Source organism: Urocitellus parryii, chromosome 14 (genome assembly GCF_045843805.1).
Source record: "Urocitellus parryii isolate mUroPar1 chromosome 14, mUroPar1.hap1, whole genome shotgun sequence".
NCBI lineage: Eukaryota > Metazoa > Chordata > Mammalia > Rodentia > Sciuridae > Urocitellus > Urocitellus parryii.
In genome coordinates, this window is record NC_135544.1 from 24,293,948 (window position 1) to 24,318,890 (window position 24,943).

At 34.9% G+C, this 24,943-nt stretch overlaps 1 protein-coding gene and 1 pseudogene across 10 annotated transcripts in view; one reads left to right on the forward strand and one right to left on the reverse strand.

The window, feature by feature from the left end:
• Positions 1 to 16,895, forward strand: part of Pcm1 (pericentriolar material 1) — a 95,218-nt gene extending 78,323 nt beyond the window's left edge. For all 10 annotated transcript variants that reach the window (XM_026389421.2, XM_026389426.2, XM_026389427.2 and 7 more), the window contains 9 exons: positions 2,385 to 2,582; positions 4,955 to 5,020; positions 5,260 to 5,395; positions 5,801 to 5,961; positions 9,280 to 9,352; positions 10,494 to 10,750; positions 12,851 to 12,943; positions 13,033 to 13,147; positions 14,864 to 16,895. In XM_026389421.2, the coding sequence (XP_026245206.2) occupies positions 2,385 to 2,582; positions 4,955 to 5,020; positions 5,260 to 5,395; positions 5,801 to 5,961; positions 9,280 to 9,352; positions 10,494 to 10,750; positions 12,851 to 12,943; positions 13,033 to 13,147; positions 14,864 to 14,889 (1,125 nt within the window). In that variant the 3' untranslated portion in view covers positions 14,890 to 16,895. The remainder of the gene's footprint in view (positions 1 to 2,384; positions 2,583 to 4,954; positions 5,021 to 5,259; positions 5,396 to 5,800; positions 5,962 to 9,279; positions 9,353 to 10,493; positions 10,751 to 12,850; positions 12,944 to 13,032; positions 13,148 to 14,863) is intronic.
• Positions 16,896 to 19,080: 2,185 nt separating this feature from the next.
• Positions 19,081 to 24,447, reverse strand: LOC113183210 (protein VCF1 pseudogene; annotated as a pseudogene).
• Between the last annotated feature and the right edge of the window lie 496 nt (positions 24,448 to 24,943).

Below are 24,943 nucleotides of genomic sequence, written 5' to 3' on the forward strand. Positions count from 1 at the left end.
AATCTATTGGTTTGATTTTCTTTTTCTCTACCCAGTAAGAATATTTTAAGTTTAAAATGTTCTGTGACTTTTTCTAAGATAGTTTTTGACTAACTTAGGAAATTTTAGAAGCTGGAAACCAGTTATCAATTGTAAAAACTTTTTAGCACTAATCAGATCAAAGTAATTAGCATTTCTGTTTTCTTATCATGTCTTTATGTTTAGATACTTTGAACTCCTGTCTTCTAGATCTTCATAAAGTATATAATAGGTTATTGTGAACTGCAGTTATCTCACTGTGCTTCTAACACAAGTACTTCTATTGAACTTCCTTTTGGTACCCATCAGCTGACCTCCTGTATCCCCCTTCCCTCCAACCTTTCCCAGCTTTTAGTAATCCATATTCTATATTCATATGTACAGTAACTTTATATCAAGGCAGTGGTTCTCAACTAGGGGAGAGTTTTGCCTTCCAGGAGACATTTGATAATGTCTAAAGACATTTTACGAGTACCATACAGCAAGTATGATAGAGGGAGATAGGGGGAAGAGAAGTACTAGATAAAGGTCAAACATGTTGCTAAATGTCCTACAATGTACAGGGCAGTCTCTCATAACAGAATTATATAACTCTAAATATCATTAATGTCCAGTTTGAGGTCTAAAGGTGTGCTCAGTGGTAGAGTGCTTGCCCAGCATACTTAAGACCCTGCGTTCAGTCTCCAGCACCATAAAAAAAGGGGGACAGGTTGAAAAATCCTGTGTTAAATAAGAAAACTTTATTTCTCCTTATGTCAGACACTTTTATTGTTACATTTTACCTAACATTTTCCCATTGAGATGGCTCAGTAAGATGTTGTTACTCCAAATTAGACAATGCATTTTAATTTCATTTTATTGCATAATTTTCCTATGAAATTTTGCCTTCCGTTTTTTGTGTTTATACTGGTTGTGGATATAGTATTATCACTTTGCTAGAACTTAAATTATTGTTGTCTAGTTTTCCTTTTGAAATATAGTATTATCACTTGGTTAATTTTTTAAATCCTGGATTAGATGCAAATTTCCATCATGTCATTATTAAAACTAAACTATAAATTCAGTAATAGACTCAAACTGTCCAGACTCTACTTAATAATGCCAGTGCATAATTTATAAGGAATATAAGACATCAATGGTGGTGACATTGTAGGAATACTTTAAATAGTATTCTCTGGCAAAATTTACTGGCAGAAAACTAAAAAACTATGGAAATGTTCTTGCAGAAATATCTGAAGTATTAAAAATGTTTAAGATAGCTTGTATATAAATGAATTTTAGTAAACTTAATCAGGTTATTTCTACAGGAAGAAATAACTTTTAGAATCTAGCTGAAAGAGAAATAATTTATTTGTAATTAACATATTTTCTTTATCAAGATCCACACAGCTCTCCCTTATTTTTACGCAGAATCCAAAGCATTAATTTGGAAATAAGATTTTTATCTAAATCTAAGAAAATTCGAATGTGTTTTTTGCATCCCATTCCTGTTTTTTTTTGTAGGGCCACATATGTGAAAATACAAGTTAATTTACGTGAAATGCCACCTAGAATATTAAAATTTTTTTCATGAGCTGGAATTTAAATTATTGTTGTCTAGTTTTCCTTTTGAAATCTGTTCAAGAATTTTTTCACAAAGCACTCAGCCTTGTTGAGTACTTTTTTTTTTTTTGAGTACTTCTTTCTATGATTGAACTAGATACTATTTGTTTGGGGTAATGGGACATTGCTTGTATTTGCTTGTCTATTTCTAAATAGCATTCTATATTTTTTAGAGAAAGAAAAGGGAAGTAGTTTTAACTAGAATATAGAATAAAATAATATTGTCCCTTTCATTTGATGATGCTAAAATTCAACTTGAACTAAAGTTTACATTTAAACTTATTCTGAAGAAAATTCTAATTACAATGACTGGTTGGTTAATATAAAGGGGAAACTAAATTAATGATACCATTTAGATGTGGAGGACTTTCTATTTTTCTCTCACAGTATTTAATGACTCATTACTATAGTATAAAGGTATTGCATAGGTATATGCCTAGTATGTACTATCTGAAAACTTTTTTGGGATTAGGAATCCCCTGTTTTGTTTGTGCCCAGGAATTATATTAATAAGGATTAAAATTATGGATGACCATAATTATTTGCTTTCCCTTGTATAATCTTTAAGCAGGACTAGCAAAATTCCTAGTAACTTAGTAATATTAACTATCTTTCCTTAGTTTTAAGTTTTTCAGTACTTAAAAGTAATACTACTGATTTTTTCCAAGTCAGTATTATAATTTAATCTTTTAATAATGTATATTGCTGTGCCCACAAGTGAAGTTTTCTCTGATCTTAAAATCATTTGGTTTATCTATGCATAGGATTCACTGGCAAAATTTGCGGGCAGAAAACTGAAGGACTGTGGAGAAGACCTTCTTGTGGAGATATCTGAAGTGTTGTTTAATGAATTGGCTTTCTTTAAACTCATGCAAGATTTGGATAATAATAGTATAACTGTTAAACAGAGATGCAAAAGGAAAATAGAAGCAGCTGGAGTGATACAGTCTTATGCCAAGGAGGTAAATAACATTGATTTTGATTTTAGGAATAGTTATAATTAGCCTATAAATATAGTGGGTTGTGTGTGTGTGTGCACGTGCACGTGCACATGCGTGCTAGGGCTCTAACCCAGGGCTTCATGCATGCAAGGCAAGCACTCTATTATTGAGCCAGCTCCCCAGCCCTAAGTATGGTTCATGATCAGTATTAATACCTAAATTTGTTTGATATCAGCCAAAGTAGTTATTTTTAGTAAAATCATTTAATCAGATTATAGTTCCATACATATACTACATATTAAATCTCAGAAGTAAAAACAGTAAATATTAGAAATGCAGGGGTTGGAGAGTGTAACTTAGTGGTACAGTACTTGCCTAGTAAGTGTGAAGCCCTGGGTTGGATCCCAAGCAAGCACTGCAAAAAAAAAAAAGAAATCACGAATGCAGAATACAGATAGGAATTGATGCTAAATGCACATTGTCACACATCTATTTAACTTCATTGTGACTTATTTAGGTCTCCAAAGAGGAGAGGAGGACTGGGTATCTAGTTTTTTGGTCAACTACCTGCCCTGGCTGTTACCAGTCCCCAAAGAGTCTCCAAGACTATATATCAACCAGAGGTCATTCCAACAACAGACAGCCTTGTTTGTTGGTTAGGGCTTTAGTTTCATATCCTCCTGTAGTTTCTTTCCCTTGTCAAACTAATTTTGACCATGTGAATTTGGATGAATTGGTTCCGCCTGTATCTTAGGCTTACCAGGAAGCTTTCCCCCTGGATCTTAACCCTTTTCTTGGCCCTCTGATCATGAGAATGGAAGCAGGCCAAGACCCAGATAAAAAGAAATAACCTCTCTTTCTTAGAATCTAAAGTAGACAAAGTCAAACTATGTACTTCATACTTTTTTTAAAAAAAAAATTTTTTAGTAGTTGTGGATGGACAGAATGCCTTTATTTTATTTGTTTATTTTTATGTGGTGCTGAGGATTGAACCCAGTGCCTCACACATGCTAGGCAAGCACTCTGCTGCTAAGCTACAGCCCCAGCCCATGTACTTCATATTTTTATAATATTTATATTCCAGACATAAATTCATTTTAGCCATTGCTTTAGAGTTTAAGGAAAATAAAACAGTGTAATACCATATTAAATTATTAGAAGGAAGTCTCCTTTCAGTTTGCTTTAGCTAGGTAGTCTTCACCTTTGACTGAGTGAAATACAAGCTAAACCATGAAAAATAAGGAGTTCATAATGAAAATGAAAGGAAATAGCTTTCCATGCAAAGATAACTTAAGTGTAACAACTCTAAGGAAGGCTTGATCATTTGGAGAACAGAAAAGGTAATTGAGGGAAGTGGTAAGAATATAGGTGATGTATCTTCTTATAGAGATGGACTAGGCTGCAGAAATATTGGTAGCAGGGAAGAGGCTAGGCTTTTTACTGCTCCAGAAACATTCAGAGGCAATTTGGTAGAAAAATAGGTTTTATAGCTTTGAAGAAAGATAGAAGCAACTTCATTTTCAAAAATTCTGGGTGTGAGGACAGCTTTTTTAAAGAGAAAAAGCAACAAAGTGAGACAAATATATGCAGATTTAGTTGTTCTGTTTTTGACAGGCAGGGGCAGGGGGCAAAAGTCATTTTCAGTGCTCTTGGAACCTGTCAGGCATGGAAGTTGTCAACCTTACTGTCAGCATGGAGATGTTGTTCTCAATTTTATAGGGGCCCTTCATTTCATTCTCTTTTAAGGTCAAGTTGTTGAGCATTTTAAGCCACATAAAAACTTACTTTATTTATTTATATTTTACTTTATATGATGGAAACTCATGGGGAAGTTTGAAAAGAGCAGTGACATAATTTCACATTCAATTTTAAAGAATTTCTGAATACCACATTAAACATGTACTGGAGGAGAGTAGAGAGAGAAGTGGGGGGACCACTTATAAAACTGTTCAAATTGTCCAGGTAAGAAATTATAAGCTAATGTCTTAGATGGGTGTGCAACAACAAATGTATGATAATCATTAAGTCAGTGAGGTGTTCATTGGTTTAGAGATGAATAATGAACGTAAGCAAAGGCTGGTTCCCAGTTTTCTAGTTTATGTATCAGGATGAATGAAGTGCCATTTAGAGGTTGGGAAGATTGAGGAAGGATGGGGTTTGGAGGAAGAAAATGATGGTTTTTATTTTTTACTTAATAAATTTGAGATGCCTTTTTATATGTCCAAGGAGTAGTGAGTTAAGTACTGCTACTTTTAGTTTTGTTAATTTAAAAGACAAACAAAAGAACTGACTTTACATTTCTAAGAAAGTATTCTTTTCTTTATACATGATGAAAAATGCAATATTTGTTTACTGAATTACCAACGTGTTTTGCTTAATGGATTTGCTAATAGGCCAAAAGGATTCTTGAAGGAGGAGATTATGGCTCACCTGCTGGAGAGATTGATGATGAAGACAAAGTATGTGCTAATTAATTTGTGCCTATAAATAATGCTTTTGGAACAAAATATGAAATAATTTTAACAGCATCTACCTTAATATTTGAGAGCAGAGTATATCATCAAATGCTGTTTCTTCTGAAAAACCTTTTTTTCTTTTGAAAATCAAATTAGATTGTCAGAAATGATCTTTGTATTTCTTAACTACATACCTTTTACAGTATCTAAAGGAATTAATTATTTAAATTACTTGTTGCTAGGACAAGGATGAGACTGAAACAGTTAAGCAGATTCAGACACCTGAGGTATATGGTGCCGAAGGTCCCAAAAATGTAAGATCTGATGTTTCTGATCAAGAGGAAGATGAAGAAAGTGAAGGATGTCCAGTATCTATTAGTAAGTTTAAAAATCTGAACTGTGGTTCTTTATTGGTCACTTATTTAAACAGTTTAGAGAAATATAATGAGAATAGTAGTAAGTGTCAAACTCTTGAATTTGAATTCTAATTTGGTCTTGACTAAATTACCTATGTGGTCTTGATTAAATTACCTGGCCTTTTTATGCCACAATTTCTAGTATTTAAGGTTTGAAGATTTTATATACTCTATTTTAAGCACCTGGACCATAAGATTCAATGATGTGAGCCTGGTGGCAGGTGCCTGCAGTCCTGGCTACTCAGAGGCTGAAGTCATTGTACATTTGAGTCCAGGAGTTTGCAATCAGTTTCCTAAAAAATCTCCCCCCAAACCAAAAAAGATTAAATGATGAAATTTATTAAAAATTGTGTATTAATCAACTTAGATTTATCTAAAGCGGAAACTCAAGCTTTAACTAATTATGGAAGTGGAGAAGATGAGAATGAGGATGAAGAAATAGAAGAATTTGAAGAGAGCCCTGTAGATGTCCAGACTTCACTTCAGGCTAACACTGAAACTAATGAAGAAATTGAACAGGACAGTCAGGTATTTCAGTGTAGATGGGCAAACTTTTATTTCAGTTATTGAAAACAAGCGCCTTCTGAAAAATGTCAAAATATTTAGCTTTTCTCAATCCCATTTTCATGGATATAAGCATCTTTAGTATACTTATTAGAATCTGAAACACTTGTTTTTATATTTAGTAATGTTTAACCTTGTTTTTTTTTTTTGGGGGGGGGGTGGTACTGGGGATCAAACCCAGGCCTTGTGTGTGCATGCAAGGCAAACATTCTACCAACTGAGCTATCTCCCCAGCCCAAACTATTTAAAACATTTTAATACTTAATTTTTTGGTAACATCTTAAAAAACAATGAAATGCTTTAGAAGATCTTTATATTTTTCTCCTAGTTATACATGAAAAAGTTTTCATGTATTTCTTTTGCTCTTTAATCTCAATATTTCTGAATATATGTGTCTGTCTATATTTAACCATCTATTTAGACTTGATTAAACTGTTAATTTTACTATTGAGCAAGTAAATATTGCTTATTTCTTAGCCTTGTATATCTTTCTCCTGAATTTAATAAGTTACTCACTTTTTTTTATTAATTTTCTTGTAACATTTAAAGTTTTCTGCTGTACTCCCCAGTATAAAAAATTTTCTGTATAAACTAAATTTGTCCTTTTTATTGGCTTCCTTTTTTCTTCTGGAGCATTTCGACTTTTGCTACATTCTAAATTTGGCTCTTCTTTAGATCTACAAAATAGCTACCAATATAGAAATTACATTTATTTATTTATCTTCTTTCTCAGATCTCTGTTTCTAGAATCCAGTCTTTCTTTGTTTCTTTCTTTCGGCTAACCACCTTATTTGGGGGTACCATATCTTCATTTTTTTTTTTTTAGTTGTAATGGACACAATATCTTTATTTAAAATATTTTTTAGTTGTAGTTAGACACGATATTTATTACACGGTATTATTTACTTATTTTTATGTAGTGCTGGGGATCGAACCCAAAGTCTCGCACATGCTAGGTGAGCACTCTACTGCTAAGCCACAACCCCACCCTATTTATTTATTTATTTTTATGTGGTGCTGAGGATTGAACCCAGTGCCTCACACACACTAGGCAAGTACTCTACAACCCCAGCCCTGGTGTAGCATATTTTTTAGTAACTTTGAAAAAAAAGTGTCTTTTTGTTTTTTTTTGTTGTTGTTTGTTTGTTGTGTGTGTGTGTGTGTGTGTGTGAGTGTGTGTGTGTTATGGGAATTGAACTCAGGGGCACTCTACCACTGACCGCCTTCCCAGGAGCTAGAATTACAGGGGCTTACTACCATGCCTGACAAAGTACATGATATTTTTATACATTATGTATCTATGCAAGTCTTAATTATTTGGTGTTGAAAATATTTTCCTTAAAATCTTTGAAGGTGCTGCTTCCTTGTCTAGTTTCCTGTGTTGCTGTAGAGATAAACCATGGTTTTCTTAGTTCTCATCCTTTATCTCTTTTTTCCCCCTGCCTATTCTAAAAGATCTTTTTTCCTGAAGTTCTGAAATACTGTAATAGTATACCTTGTTGCAAGTCTCCTTTTATTTATGTCACAAGCATACTTGTAGGTCTTTTGAATTTATATCCTATTGTTCAATTTGGTAGTCGACGTCGTTGTCTTTTCTTTTTTTTTTTTAATTCTACACCATTTTTCCTTTTCTCTCCCTCTGGAATTAATATTATCAGATATTGTTAGCCCTAGTGGGTTGATCAACAACTAGTTTTCTCCTTTTTCCCTTTTATTCCATTGCTTTATTTTTTTGTTGTACTTTCTGGAAGATTTCCTTGGCCTTAACACTGGTATAAAGATAATTTTACTTTCCCACTCATCTTTTGTATTTCTAGACACTTTTTTTTTAATTGCTGTTTTTTTTGTAGTGGTGTTATTTCATGGAAGCATTATTTTTTTTCTATCCCACCTGGAGGCTTGCTTCAAATAATCTCCTAAACTTTAGGTATTTATATTAAAGGATGTATAGCAGGAAACTGGTTTGGTTCCTTTTGGTTCCTCTGTGGGGCATTTCAGTAGACAGCCAGCTTTCTAATATTAACTCTGAAATGTCAGTATCTCTTGGTCTTTTCTTCAGAGTAGTGTGGTTTCTTAAAAAGAAGGGTATATAATTTTGACTACTGGTATTCTGAAGCTAAATGTGGGAACGAGGCCGAGTGTCCACTGTTAACAGACTTGCATTAAATCCTTTGGTTTTCAGTGTGACATTTTACTGTGTCCTAATTTGTGCCTTCTTTACCCCACCTTTTCCCCCAAGGTGTGCAGGCTCACTAGTTCAATTTCTGTAAAATAAAATCTTTTATTTTCTGTTGAGGTTGGGATGGGAACCTAGAATTCCATATTTTTCTTACACAGTTTTAAAATTACCACCACCACTTCTTTTTCATCACCAGCTCTACCATCATATACCTTCCACCCTAGAATCTGATAACTTCCAATTGTAATTGAACCTCAGTTTTTGTTCCCTTCTCTGGCTGAAAGCAACTGGCTTTGTTCATCTTCCTCTTCTCCTCGTCAGCTCCTCTCCCATTCACTTAATGTCTATGTATATAGGTGTCTTTTAGTTTTATTAAAGATAAGTCTAAGGAAAAAAAAGTAATGGCATCTATTTTTATTTCAGTTTTCTGAATTGGTGTTTTTATTTTTTAGGTGGGGAGTGATATAGTGCTGGTTGAACCCAGGGAGCTTAACCACTGAGTCACATACCTAGCCTCTTTTGTATATTTTATTAGAGACAGAGTTTGCTGAGTTGCTAAGTGCTTTGCCAAGTTGCTGGAACTGGCTTTGAACTCGTGATCCTCCTGCCTCAGCCTCCTGAGCTGCTTGGATTACAGGCGTGCTCCACTGCGCCTGGCTTCTGAGTAGTTGTTTGAGGGATTTATTTATTTATTTATCTATCTGTCTGCTTGTCTGATTGTTTGTTTGTTTATTTTTTGGGGTATTCTAAGGATTGAACCACCCAGGGCACTAATATTTATCACTGAGCTGCATCCCTACATTATTTTCAGATAGAGTCTTGCTTAATTACTGAGGCTGACCTGGAACTTCGTCTCAGCCTCATGGGTTGTTGGGATTATACGTGTACGCCACAGCACCCAACTTTTTTTGAGTTTTGTCTAAGGAAAGTAAACTTTTTTACTTAGCCATCTTGTCATTGCATCCAAAGCTTACTCAAAACATTTTTAGGAACTCTTTTTAATTTCCTTGTTTGACAAAAACCACACACATAGTAGTAACTATCTCCTTTATAGTGACCACATATTTTAAAGCCCTGTTATTAAAATATCTTTTTCTGTCTAGGTTCAACAACATGACCTTGAAGAAACAGCTGAAAGCACAAATGTTTCATCAGAACAAGAACCCACTAGTAAAGGTAAGAAATCTAAATAATTGTTCAATTTAAAGTTCACCTAAAATGCTTTTTATGGGTTTAAAACTAAAACAAATATAAATTTTTAGCTAATGTAGGCACTTGGGACTTGATGTATATCTTTTTTTTCCCCAATAAATCTTTTGTAGAAAAACATAAGAGAGCTTTGTTTCTGCAAAAGCAGTTACAAATATTTGACAGATATTTACCCACAACAAAAAATTCTGCCGGGAACATCTTTAGATAAAATGAGACCTTTTTTTTAAACCCATACTTTGGAATGTTAGCTTTTTGTTACTGTGGTCAAAATATCTGACAAGAACAACTTAGAGAAGTAAAAGTTTATTTTGGGCTCATGGTGTCAGAGGTTTAGTCCATAGTTGGCAAACTGTATTGCTCAGGGTCCACAATAAGGCACACAACATGGCAGAAGGGTGTGGTGGATTGTGCTTGGCTCATGGCACCTGGGAAGCAGGGAGAGATCAAGGATTCAGAGACAAGATATACTAAGTCTAGGACTGGGATTATGGCTCAGTGGTAGAGCACTTGCCTAGCATGTGTGAGGCACTGGATTGGATTCTCAGCACCACATATAAATAAATAAAGCCCATTGACAACTAAAAAAATATTTTAAAAAAAAGATACACAGTCTAATGCCATACCCCAAGTGACCTACTTCCTCCAGCCATGCCCCACATGCCTACAATTACCACCCAGTAGTCTATTTAAATTATTAACCCATCAAATAGATTAATCTACTGGTGGGATTACAGCTCACATAATCTAATTGTTTCACTGTTGAATATTCCTGTTGCCCAACACATGAGTTTTTTGCAGGACACCTTTTATAAAACCATACAAATGAGCCTTAACTCTGGAAAATTCGAATTCACTAGAAATCAGGTGACCAGGAATCTAATTTATTTAATGTTTCCAGATTAGATCTTATGGACTAAATTTGTAAATCACAGCTAAGAAGAGATTTTAATTGCCCTTTTTGGGGGATTATAAGTGCCTTTTGATTACTCTCTTTCATGCCTATTGTATTTATTTGGTATTTTATTTATTGTATTTATTTACTATTGTAAATTTAACAGCTGTTGGTATTGCACTGATGTAAAATTAAGACTTTGTTTTGATGCAGATGACCAAGATAGCTCTCCTGTGAAACCTTGTTACCTCAATATCTTGGAAAATGAACAACCTTTAAATAGTGCTGCCCATAAGGACTCGCTTACCACTATTGATTCATCTAAACAACCTAACCCTTTGCCATTACCTTTAACTGAAATTGAAACCTTAGTGCCTAGAGTCAAAGAAGTTAAATCTGCTCAGGAAACTCCTGAAAGCTCTCTCGCTGGAAGTCCTGATACGGAATCTCCAGTGTTAGTGAATGACTATGTATGTATCATTTACATTTCCAGTTATTTTTTATTTTCATTTTTGTGCATTTTTTTTATATTCAGGTTAACATTTTAAGTGTATAAACCAAGCTCCGCTTCAGGTTTAGGATTAGGTCTCTTGAGAGCATTTTTATTTCATATTCACACTTATTTTGAACTTTAGCCAAAGAGTGATAATTAATTAAGATGACCATCCCCAAACCTTAAGGCTATTCTTTTTATAGTTTTGATTATAGGTGGCAACTTTGGAAGAGTTCATTTTCAGTTCAGATCTGAAGTAATAATGATACATGAGTCATCATTAATCATTAATCTCTCATACTATCCTTTTTTGGGGGTGGGATACTGGAGATCAAAACCAGAGGCACTTTACCAGTGAGCTATATTCCAGCTCTTTCTCTCTCTTTTTTTTTTAAATTTTTTTATTTTTTAGACAGGGTCTGGCTTGGAACTTGTGGATCTCCTGCCTCAGCCTCCCGAATCGAGATTACCGGCATGCACCACCATGCCTAGCAATACACTACTCATTTTTAACTTCTCAGCTACTTAAGAAATTCTATAAGTCTTTGCTAAACCTAAAAGTTTATATTTGGTATGTGAAATAAAACAATTTCACAGAAATAGAGTCCTTTTTCTATACAGTGAATGGCGTAAAAATATACTAGGAAATCTGTACTTATGATAGTAAGTAGTAAGTTTAATTTTACTCTAGACAGTTGTTTCAATTAAGTTTACAGTAGCAAGTTATGTTTTGGATCTTGGGTGTATATGTTTTATATACTTTACTCTCTCCTTAGCAAAATTGAAAAGATTTATAACAGTATTTGAACCTCAATAAGTACTTCTAGATATAAGAAAGGTACTTCATTTTTTAAAAATTAAAATTGATTTACTTTTTAAAGATAAATTCCTGAGAAAAGGTGCTTATAATGTTTTAAAAACATTAGAAGAAAGTAACCCTCTTAAACTGTTTTGTTTACATCACCAACAGTAAATGTATGCATATAAAACATGGTGGTACACGCCGGTAATCCCAGCAGCTCAGGAGGCTGAGGCAGGAGGATCACAAGTTCAAAGCCAGCCTCAACAATTTAGCACTTAGCAACTCAGTGAGACCCTGTCTCTAAATAAAATTTAAAAAAGGATTGGGGATGTGACTCAGTGGTTAAGCACCCCTGGGTTCAATCCCCTGTACAAAAAACTGAAAGTTAGATGAATTACCTAGTTGAAATTAATTTGAAGTGAGATTTTAGAGACTTATGAAAATTTTTGTGCAAGAAAGTAAATGGTTAAATTCATGGTCTATAAAGAATAATCTAATGAATATCAAATAAATTGTAAAGGGTCAGGAGTGGTGAAGCATGCCTGTAATCCCAGTGACTTAGGAGGCTGAGGTGGGAGGATCACAAGTTCAAGGCCAGATAACAAGGGTTAGAAATGTAGTTATTTGTACCCCTGGGTTCAATCTCTGGTACCAAAAGAAAAAAAAGAAGGAAGGTATATTAGGTTGCTCTGCTATCATATAAGTACAAAATGAATCTGAAAAAGAGTCGGTGGGTAGACTTGCAGGAAAAGGAAAAGCATATGGTTTCTATTTAGTTACTAGTTCATAGAAAATTATGCTATTAAAATTAGAAGGGAAAGGCAAAAGCAGTTTGAGATGATCACAAAGGTAAATTATTAAATTCATACTTTCATCAAACCTTGATGGAGTCAATGTATTGAAAACTTTATAAGTATTTACTCATATTCTGCTTGATATACTACTGATGCATTCTGTAGACATATTAAGAAACAAGTCATTTTTCTAATTAGTTTAGCCTGCTCTATAATTACTAATACATCTTTCTTCAGTCTATGTAAATCAGCTCTTGAACAAACATATCTCAACAGTATGCTCACAGCTACAGATGTGTAAACCTTCTGATGAACTCTAGGTTTCTGATATATTCATACAAGTATGGATACAGGAGAAAATCATAGAATTCCTGATATGTATTTCCATATAAGAATGCATTTATTTCTTAGGATGGATGACAGATGTAGATTAAGTGATAAAATGCTTTCGTTTTCAAGATAAATATAATTTATCTTACAGGAAGCAGAATCTGGTAACATAAGTCAAAAGTCTGATGAAGAAGATTTTGTGAAAGTTGAGGATTTACCGCTTAAACTGACAATATATTCAGAGGTATTTTCTTGTCTTTAATCAAATTTGTCTTTATATGATACAGATATTGTTGAGATGAAAAAATTGTATTTTAAATCTTCATTCTAAAGGCAGATCTAAGGAAGAAAATGGTAGAAGAAGAACAGAAGAATCATTTATCTGATGAAATATGTGAAATGCAAACTGAAGAATTAGTTGGAAATTCTCAGACACTAAAAGAACCTGGTAAGATTCATCAATTTTATTTATTTATTTGTTTGGTGCGAGAGATCAAACCCCAGGGCTTTGTGCATGTAAGGAAACCAACTGAGCTATATATCCACTCATCAGTTTTAATTTTATATTGAAAATTTTTTGATCATGATACTACCATTTGGATTTTTTATTTTTTAATGTGGTACTAGCTTCTGGGAGATTTAAGTCTAATGTTAAAGAGGAGGTATTCTGTAAAAACTTTAGTTTAGCTACTTAATTTATAAAACAGTACTCTTCTTTAATTATCAGATCATTTTTTCATCTTTCAAATTTTCAGTTTTAGCAAATTTATGCAAGCACATGGTTCAAAGAAAGGTGTAAAAAGTTAATGATAAATAGCAAACACCCACCTCTTTTCATTATTGGTTTTCTTCCCTATAATAAATGTGTATTTAGACATTTTCCCTCCCCTCGGTGTTTGTAGTTTTTTTTTCTTCTGTTTTTCATCTTTGTTATTTTAAATATATATATGTATGTGTGTGTGTGTGTGTGTGTGTGTGTGTATATTTGCCAGACATGGAGACACAACACTTGTAATCCCAGAAACTTTAGTGGCTGAGGCAGAAAAATTGCAGGTTCAAGGCTAGCCTAAGCAATCTAATAAGACCCTATCTCGAAATTAAAAAAAAAAAAGAAAAAGAAAGGACTGGGAATGTATCTTAGTTTAAAGTACTTATGGGTTTAGTACCAAAATAAATAAGCCAACAACTTTCCTTGTTTTATCAACTTGGGTGATTTTCATTCTTTTTTCTTTACCTTTTTGATTAAGTATTCTTACATTATTAAGGTTATTAAAATAAATACACATTTTGTTTTTGTAACTGTAATAAATTTTATATACTTTAACTGAAGTTGATTTTATATAACTCATTGTAGAGGCAAGTGATGGTCCCAGATTTACTCTTTTGTTATTCTCCATCAATTCATCAATTGGTTCAAATCACATGACTTTTTTTTTAAAAAAATCTGCAAATGGGGAAGAGAAGGGAGACCATTCAGATATGAAACCTTCAGTTAACGTCCTAGTTTTTGGCTGAGTTTTCTCTGCCTGGTGTTACATGGCAACTATCCCAGCTGCACAATTCGGGAACAATTGGACAGTATGCCCATCTGCTTTGGGCATTCTGATAATTTGTTGGTGTGTCCTAGTCTCTGATTTCTTTTTGGCGGGGGAGGTGTGAGGGGGATGTGTGCCAGGAATTGAAATCAGGAGCACTTGACCATTGAGCCACATCCTGTTTTGTATTTTATTTAGAGACAGGGTTTCACTGAGTTACTTAACTTAGCATCTCACTTTTGCTGAGGCTGGATTAGAACTCTTGATCCTCCTGCCTCAGCCTCCCAAACCACTGAGATTACAAGCAAGCACCACTGTACCCAGCTTCTGATTTCTTACTATCAGCTTTGTTGTTGTTGTTGTTGGCCTAAATTTAATTCTTTTTATATAGTTATTTTCTTTTCTTCTGTTAGTTTATCTGCTCAGTATGCCATCATAAAATAGAAATCCTCGCCTATTCTTTTTTACTGTGTGTGTTATCAGGGAACTGGAGCTAAATTAGGATTCCCTTTATAATATTTTATTCTAAAAGCTGTAATGGAAGAAAACTATTAAAAATAAATTTTAGTAACTAATGTGTTAATTCACTAAATAATTTATAAGGCATTAATTATTGTTCTGTTTTTCAGAAATAGTGGGAGCCCAGAGTGTATGAGATGTCTTCAGAGACTCATCTAACTCTGTTTATAAAGTCATCGCATATATGAAAATGACCCTAAATAAACATTGTTATGATCTGTATAAAATGTAAATTAGTTTGACACTGCATTTTTGGTAGGTGTGCTAATTTCTGCCCATGGCAGTTTAAAACATCAGAAACTGAATTTTGGACAGATTTAAGCCTTGGTATATACTGTGGCTGTTCTTTGTTTTTTGTTTTTTCTCTTTTATGGTCTTGATTTTCTTCTCATTGTGATGTTTGGTAACGTTAAATTTAAAATGTAGTTTTAAATAAAGTTTGAACTTATCTGTAAAATATTTTTTGGAAATTATGTTGAATTCTCTACAGCAAATTGCTGTTCTAGGTAGTAGTAGGCAATTGAGAGAGAGCAATGGCTCAGAATTAGAGAAATATATTATTTATAAAGCCCAGCTATTGGGCCAGTCTTCCACATATGCCAGTGTTTCTGCTATTGGATATAGTTAATATTCTTTAAATACCTGCAGGTCCCATTCCTCTATATAAACAAAGCAGGACTAGGGCAGCAGGTCAGTCATAATATGGTTCCCTATCATTCACAGATCCTAGGTTTGATCCCCAGCAACACACTCACACACACAAAGAAAAGGAAGGAAGAATAGGACAGATTATAAATGTATCCAGGATATCTGTGAAATTATCATAGAATATATGTTAGTAATCTATTCAAGTTGCAGAAGTTTAGAATATATGTGCTTACTACCTAGAACTTAAATACTTATCTATTAGATGAATATTTTCCAGAATTGCAACTCCTATCTATATTGCCTCAGTCTGGAATTTAAAGTTAGTATTTCTGCACAGTCAGTAATCTTCTGGTTAATTTTAAATGAAAAACCAAATATTTTCAAGTAGGGATAAATAAAACTAAATTTATGTAATACAACATTAAGATTCTTGTCTTTTGAGATAATAATTTAAGACAAAAATCTAGTGGTTGATTCTGTGTGTAGTAAGAAACAGGTTCACAGGTGAAGTATTAAGAAAATCTATGTGACTTCTTTATCACTAAGTAAGCCAAGTTTTAAATGGTGATTTATTGTTTTATCCCATACTTTCCATAGACAGAAATGTCAAAAGATCCAGTTGATCTTATAGATTCTTCCTTGAGTAAAATATGAAGAATATGAGGAATTAATTCTTTGTTCCAAGTAGTCTTTAAATCATTACCAGTGGTCTAAAATACTCCATAATAAAAGAATTAGCTTGGTATTCCTTTAAAGTTCTTACTTGCTTGATATCTTAGTATCAAATTAATCTGTAACATCTAACAAAGGAACACTAATTGAGAATTTCCCTCTAAGGAAATGTACTGTTTATGTTTAATTTGAATTGTGTAAGACATATCTCCAATTTTATAAGACCTATATGGAAAACTATCAGTTCAGAGTCAGGATTCTTATCCAGTTGTACTGACTTAAGGGCAATTGGAACAATAAATTACTTTATATGTATATTCAGATTCTGTATTTTCTTGACTCTAATCAGGAAAGGAGAAAAACTTTATTTTGGTTCTCAAGCCAAGCCTTACATATTGCCGCTGTCTTTCTATGTCTGCATGCATATTAAGGACAGAGAGAGCAGAACTTTCTGCTATCACCGTGGTACCTGTGAACCTTATCAAACTATCTTTTGTTATAACTCCTAATCGTTTTTTTTTTTTTTTCCTATTTTAGTAGGTATTTTAGTTTTTAAATACCCAGGCTTGAGAGCAGATAAGTTGTTTATTGTTTTCCCTAGCATACTATTGGTAAAGGTTTAGGCATTTAATATTCCTCTTTGTCTGAAAATTTAAATTAAAACTTTGGTTGGAGATAAAGGGGGGAAATGTCAAATGAGTGTGAGAGAACCCTGTGCAGGTTGAAAATAATGCCTAAAATGATGAGCTAGCCAGTCTGTGGAGATACTCTTTGTATTTTGTAACCTTCACTTTGGGTAAATGCTTTTTCACTGTTAATAAATGTAAATCCTACATACAACCCTGAATTGCATTTTTATTTAAATTGACACACTCATGAATTTATTGCAGAACCGGCTTATTTGACAGTGTTTAATGTAGAAAAAGAAACAAAAATCAGGACATAAAAAATGACACACTGACTAGCCAGAAAGATTTATTCAGCTTGAGACCACTGGTTTCACAATGAGCATATGCTTTATTTCTTAGTTAACATTTATTTTACATACTATTTTAAGAATGTAAATGTCGGATATGACATATAAATAATTCAGTGTGGCCAAAGGAGGAAATGAGTATGAGATTTAGAAGGAAGAAGCTTTTTATGCTCATAGGTCCCAGTGAGGGTGTTGGCACATGCCAGTCAGGAGGCAGAAGACAGGAGCCAAGGGAAAGCCTAGCTTAATTACCTTTCTGGGGAGAAACATAGCAAGGAAGAGAAGCCAAGAAAGAAATAATTGGTTAATCTGAACTTGGTGAATAACAGTTTAGAACTGGCTAATTCCATAATTCCCTTGGAGTTATTGCATATTGCAGCTATCTTTCTCAGAATGCATATTAAAGATGAGGCAATGTATGAACTATATTTCCCTTCTATGTAGAATTTAGAGTTCAGGCTATAGGAATATACTCATTTTCTGGTACCTTGATCAGGGATCATATTAAACAGGGAAAATACTGGCTTGTGTGTGGGAGTTCCATAAGATGGTTGAGGCTGGGCTGGGGATATATCTAAGTTGGTAGTGTACTTGCCTCACATGCACAAGGCCCTGGGTTCAATCCCCAGCAGCACCACCAAAAAACTAAAATAAAGATGGTTGAGGCTATAGACCATCAGATTGCTTGGTTTGCATATCAAAGATGTGCTCCTGGCCTAGAGGAGAGCTTGACCCTTTGGGCCTGGTCTCTCTCTGATCAGCAAGCTTTTAAAGGTGTCAAAACAATAAAATCAGGAAATAACACAATCAATACATAACACTTTGTGAACTTTCTCATATTTACTCAAAAATTGACTTATTTCTTGTCCAGCTTACTTTACTATATAAACACCTCATCTGTCAAGAAGATAGGGAGTCTGGATTTCACTATATATTTCACAAATAAGATTGCACAGTCAGCTTGACTGGAAGAGCAAGCATTTCCTGTTGTGGTTCTTATGCAACTCTGACTGTTAAATTCCCTGTCTTTACATGTCTGGTTTCCACCTCAAACTCATTTCATGTTTAGGTTTATTTTTCATTTCAAGTAATTTTTTTTTTGGGGGGGGAGTATTTTGTATGGTATTAATATAAGGATAATTTTATTTCCCTCTTACATAAAAGTTCAGATAGCACCATTTGTTGAAAAAAAACTGTCCTTTCCCTATTATCATTTTTGTGGAAATTGATTATATATATGTGACTATCTGGAGTCTTTATGTTCCATTGAATTATATATCTAAAATCATTATCTTGACTACTATAGCTTTGTAGTAAATCTGGAAATTAAGGTGTCTAAGTATTTGTTCTCAAAAATATTTGGCTATTCTATGTCCTTTGCAATTTTGAATTTCCAATTTTAGGACCAGCTTGCTAATTTTCACAAACCAGAAACCTGTGGGATTTTTATTGGAATTGCATTGAATATTTAGATCGGTTTGAAGGAAATGGAATTGTAAAAAGTATTGAGTTTTCCAGTTCGTGAACATTGTATGTGTTCATTTAGGTCTTCTTTTGAGTCTATAGAAATTTAGTTGGACAGTATTTTTTTCTCTTAGCAATGGATAATGTCCATTCATTATTTTTTGGCCTGCATATATTTTTTTTCATGGAAACTAGATACTCTTTACTAGTTAATTGAAATAAAAAATTGAAGATCCTGCATTTTTAAGAAGCCCTTTACATAAAGTAGAACTTCTAATTGAGTGATATGAATTGGACACACTATGGTTGCAACACAGATGAGATTTCCTCACACCACTTCCTGGATATTGATTTGATACCCTCCTTCAAAAAAAATCCTATAAAGTGCTTCAAAGCTCCTTTGAAACTGCAGTAGTGCAGTAAAACCACAAGTGTATGTTATCTCAAATATAGACTAAAAAGCCAACAGGCATTTTTTGTGTGCAATTTTTTAAAACAAATCATAAGTTGAAATATCAAATCTGCACAAGGCTGTCCCTTCATAGAAGCCAAGAAACTGTCCACGCATCAGGTTGGAGGGCGTCCTGGGTGCTGCAGGCTGTGAAAGTGGGCTTCATTCAGGGTCTGGCTGATGTGGAAATAAGGACCTTGCCACAGCGCAGACTGCTGGCCATGGGCTGAGGGGTTTTAGGGCTGCATCCGGGCATGACCTGGTTTAAGCTGCTCTCTGGCCCCTTGGCCCTGTGAGGAATGTTGGTGCTGCTGCTGCTGCTCCCGCTACTGTCACTGCTGGGACTCTGTGTGTCCTAGGAATCCTGAAAGACAGGGTTTCTACTACTCCTTTTGGTCTGTGGGGGCAGAGGGGAGGTGGTTATCTGCTTCATCGCCATTCCTTCTTTTCCTGGGGTAGAGGCTCATGGCAGCTGGTGGAGGGGAGCCAAGCGCTATAGAGGGGGTTGTGTTCTGGCGGCCGCCACGCCCATCTCCTCTGCTGCCCTGCCTTTGGGTGGACGCTGCAAGCTGTGAGAACCCTTCCTACCCTTCCATCCGGCAGTACCCTGGCCTACATTTTTTTTTTTTTTTTTGTAAGCGAGAAGTCTGCTGGCATTATTATTCTCTGTGCAATGTATCTGACTGCTTTTAAGCTTGGCTCTTTTTTAAAAAAGAAGATTTATATGTTGATCGACTTTTATTTATTTATGTGCAGTGCTGGGAATTGAACCCACTGCCTCACACATGCCAAGCAAGCGCTCTACCACTGAGCCACAACACCAGCCCTAAGCTTGGCTCTTGAGCTATGGGTTTCTAGTTTCCATCAAATTTGCTTCACACACTCTGGTAATTCTTTATCTCATTCTTTTTCTTTTCTCCTTATATTTACCATCTAAAACTATTATTCACACCTGTGTCCCCTCATTAACAATTAAAATCCATGTCTGACTTGTTCAGCATGGTATCCCCAGCAACCAAACAGGACCTGTTATAGGGTTGGTGCTTGGTATTTGTCACCTTTGTGACATTGCCTGCCTACAACATTCATTCACCACTTGAGTAATAACTGTGCTGACCTAATATTTTTACTTTGACTATTCACAACAGTCTAGCATTACTGATTCCAGTGTCAGATACTGATAGGTTAAAATGGGAAAAAATTAGGTAGATTTTTCCAAATGTTGTAGAAGACAGGTATAATTGCGAAATCACCACCACTATTAACATCTAGCTTAAGGAAAACAAAAACAACTTGATGTCAACTCTATAGAGCAATAGGAATTCCTCTCTACCTACTACCTCTAACCTTAGCAACAGCTTTTGACCTGGAAAATAAGATTCCTTGCCCTTGGTATTTTCCTATTATTAAGGAGTTTGGTTGAGTAGGACAGAGATAAAGAAGAGCAGTATCAGTGTGTGCCTATGTTCTCTTCTATCTGTAGACAACATAAAATGGGTACTCATTTGATCAATATGATAAATAAAATGCCTGCAATATTATCAAAATATTAAACCACAAATGTTTGCCTATATTTTTGAACAAACATTTACTTTCAGTGCTATTTCTTACTCGCTGCTTTTCACCATTTCTTTAGGGTTTTTTGGCGGTTGGGAGTGTAGTCAGAAATTTTACACCAAATTTCCAGTGACATTTTGTCTATTTGCAACAAGATTTAAGTAGAACATTAGTTATCTATTAAGCCCTTGGAAAGTTGTCTCTGTCTTTGTCAGTTATGAAGCCATTTTTTAGAAAAACACTATTCAATCAGAAAGTAAGGCCTGTCCAGGAGAAATTCTACAAAGAAGTTTGGGTAGAGGAAAACATTAATTAAAAGTCTTATCTTTGTATATAGTTACTGAAGGCTTGTAAGATACTAGCTGCCAGTACAGCTGCTTTCCAACAGGCTGTTTTAGAACTACATCTGTTACTGGAAAGTATGTCAAGTCATACAATATCAAGTTTATTTGTAAAAATAAAGGTAGTACAGAAGGATGATGATAGAGAAAACTAAAAACAAAATCACATCATAATTTAGAACAAAAATGAAATGAAAAGTATCAATATTATATCCCTATATGATGTACCCTTCATTGGTTTAAGAACTCCAATTTTAAAAATAGCACTCATTTAATCAAGTAGGAGAACCAAGAAAAATGTGGAGCCTGGAAAGCAAGGTTGAAAGTATTTCAAGGAAAAGGATCAAATGTACTAATTGGATAATTAAGAACTGAGAATTGACTGAGAGTTTAGAATTATGATGGTCACTGATAATCTTGACAAGTGTAATTGTCTCACAGTGGTAGGGTGAAAATATGATCAGAGTAGCCTTAACTGGTTTTAAGAGAATGGGAGTCAGGCATTGTGGCACACGCCTGTAATCCCAGAAACTCGGGAGGCTGAGGCAGGAGGATTGCAAGTTCAAATCCAGCCTCAGCAACTCAGCGAGACCCTGTCTCTAATAAGATACTTTAAAAAGGGCTGGGAGGGGCTTGGGCTGTAGCTCAGCAATAGAGTGCTTGCCTCACACTTGTGAAGCACTGGTTTGATCCTCAGCACCACATAAAAATAAAGATATTGTATACATCTTTAAAAAAGGAGGGGCTGGGAATGTGGCTCGGTGGTTAAGTGCCCCTGGGTTCAATCCCTCGTATAATAATAATAACATAATAATAATAGTAATCGGGGCCTGGTGGTACATGACTGTAATCCCAGCAGCTCTGGAGGCTGAGGCAGGATCGCAAGTTCAAAGCCAGCCTCAACAACTTACACTCCAAGCAAGATAGTGAGAACCCTGTCTCAGAATAAAAAGTAAAAACGACTGGGATGTGGCTCAGTGGTTAAAGTGTCCCTGGGCTTAATCCAGATACCAATAAATAAATGAATGAATAAATAAATAAATAAGAGAGGTATTGGAGATAATTCAAAGTGAATGAAAAAAGATGAGTGCTTTTAGATCGATCATGCTTATAAAGCCTTGTCAAAGCTAGATAGGAGCGATATGAAAAGAGAAATGTCCTTTGGTACTGTTTTGTAATTTTTATTATAGAGGTCTTTTACCTCCTCGGTTAGATTTATTCATAGGTCATTCCATTCATTCATTTGTACTGGGTCAAGTTTATTCATTAGCAAAATGAATTCTCCAGTGTGTTTAGATTTATCCTATTTGGAGATAGGTTAGTATTAGAATCATCTATTAATGAGATACATTTACACATTGAAAGAGAAAAAACATATGATCATGTCAATTAAAAAAGCTAAAAGAACTAAAGGGGAACTCTTAATTTGAGAAATGATTTCTTTTGAAACTTGCTACCAACATTTGTAATGATGAATAATGAGGTATATCCCTTTTTTTTTTTTTTTTTTTTTTTTGGTACCAGGGATTGAACCCTGGGGCACTCAACCCCTGAGCCACAGCAACAGCCTTTTTTTTGTACTTTATTTAGAGACAGGGTCTTACTGAGTTGCTTAGGGCCTCACTAAATCTCTGAGGCTGACTTTGAACTCTCGATCCTCCTGTCTCAGCTTCCCAAACCACTGGTATTACAGATGTGAACCACCGCACCTGGCTATATCCCTTTTAGAATGAAGAGAAAGAAGTTCATGATCATAATCATAATTATAACTTCTAATTCATATTGTACTATAGATTTTACCCAGTATTCTAAGACAAAAATGTAAGGAAAGAAGCCAAAACTACAAATAGAATACCTTGCAATTCACCTACAACCAAGGAACACTTAATTGAGGCTTTATTAGTCAACCAGTGCTGGCTCTTCTGGGGGAAAACCAATACTTTTCTAGGAACACAAAAATGATTTTAACAGCCTCTATAAATAGAGACAAGAGAATTCTTTCCTGTTTCAAATAGCTATAGACTATCTTCAAACTTTGGGGATCTACCAATTCTACCAGCCCTTGCCTGAGACAATGATCTAGTTGATTGATTTATTTAATTTTTTTTTTTTTTGTAGTGCTAGCAATTGGAACCAAGGCCAAGCACACTGAGCTACATCCCAGCCCTTTTCACTTTTTGATTTTGAAGCAGCGTCTCACTTAGTTGCTGAGGCTGGCCTCAAACTTGTGATCCTTCTGCCTTAGCCTCCTGAGTTGCTGGGATTATAGGCATGTGCCACCTGAAATTTTAATGATATTAATTCTTCTCATCCAAGAATATGTGAGGTCTTTCTGTCTTCCAGCGTCTTTTCCAATGTCCTTTTGTACTGTTTTGTAATCTTTAATATAGAGGTCTTTTACCTCCTTGGTTAGATTTATTCCTAGGTCATTCCATTCATTCATTTGTACTGGAGAATTAATCCAGGGGTGCTCTGCCACTGAGCTACAGCCCCAATCCTTTTAAAAATTTATATTATTATATTGAGACAGGGTTTAAGTTGCTGAGATTGGCCTTGAATTTGTGATTCTCCTGCCTCACGCTCCTGGGTTGGTGGAATGACAATTGTGCACTACGGAGCCTAGCTATTTATTTATTTTTGAGGCTATTATGAATGGAATTGTTTTACTGATTTACTTTTCAGTGAGTATATTAGTATATAGAGAAGTTATTGATTTTTGCTGACTTTGTATCCTACTATTTTGCTGAATTTTTTCAGTTCTAGAAGTCTTCTAGTGAAGGTTTTTGGATCTTCTAATCACTAGATTATCTGCAAACAGTCTCTTCTTCCTTATTTATATCCCTTTTATTTCCTTCTCTTGCCTAATTTACCTGTCTAAAAATTTCTGTGAAAGTACTGTATTGAATAGGAGTGGTGGATGACCTTGTCTTATTCCTGATTTTAGAAGAAATCCTTTCAGTTTTTCTGATATACATGGCTGATCATTTTTTTTTTATTGGATGCTAGACATTGTGTAATTGGATACTGGATATTTTTAAAATTCCTATAAATATACTTTTGTTTTTGTATCTAAATTATTTGGAAATACACTGATCCTTTCAGGTCTTATTTTTATATTTTGTTATGCAGGAGCAGAGCAGTGTAGCCTATATCTAATAATTTCCCCATTATCAAGACTAAATTTTTTTTGAGTTCTCTACCTAATGCTTCTATGAAATGTGAAGTTTTCCACTCAGGCTGGCAGAAAGAGGAACTGTTCCCAAGTCCTTATTAGTTAAAAGAAAGATTGCTTCCTCTAATTTTAGGAGTAGTTCCTTCCCCAGGTTTAGGCAATTCTCTTGGATGCACAAACTAATCAGTAATAGGATTGAAGAGTCCTCTGAAGATCACAGTTCTCTCTCTGTGAAGTTCTCTCCTCTCTAGTACTCTGCTCTGTGATTTTTGCTACTCAGACTCCAAGCCCCATCTCTTCAACTCAGGGATACGACATGCTTGATGTTCCCTTCTGCTCAAAAGCATGCAAATTCTGCAGGCAGTAATCTGGGTCAATAGTCTGCTCACCTTTCCATCTTCCAGACGTCTCATATCCAATGTCTCGAAAATTTTTCATATATTTTGTCTAGTTTTCCTATTATCAGGTGGAGGGGTGAACCTGGGTTTTTGCTTGTTCATTTTGCCTGGGAGCATATGTAGTGATGACAGTGATGACATTTTGTTGCCAGTATATATTTTGTTGAATTGTTGTAGGGACAGACAAGGCAGGGCACCGAAGATAATAGGAAACAGTTTTATTTGGCTGCAGCCAGGTTCAAAGGGCAGAGGTTTTGCTGTTATCGATCAATCCCCCAAACCCCGAGTTCAGGTAGTTTCAGGACTTTACAAACACAGCATGTAAGGGGAGGGGCTCAGAAGTTCACAGTCTGCTGAAGTTCACATAAAAGCAGCTTTTTCTTTCACTATTTGGGCAGGTTAACCCTTCAGTGTGAAGCGTCATAGTTGCAGGCAACTGATTGCAGCGTAGAGGGACTTCTTCTGCCCTTTCTTTTCTCCCACTGTTTCACCAAGCCAAATTGGTAACTTC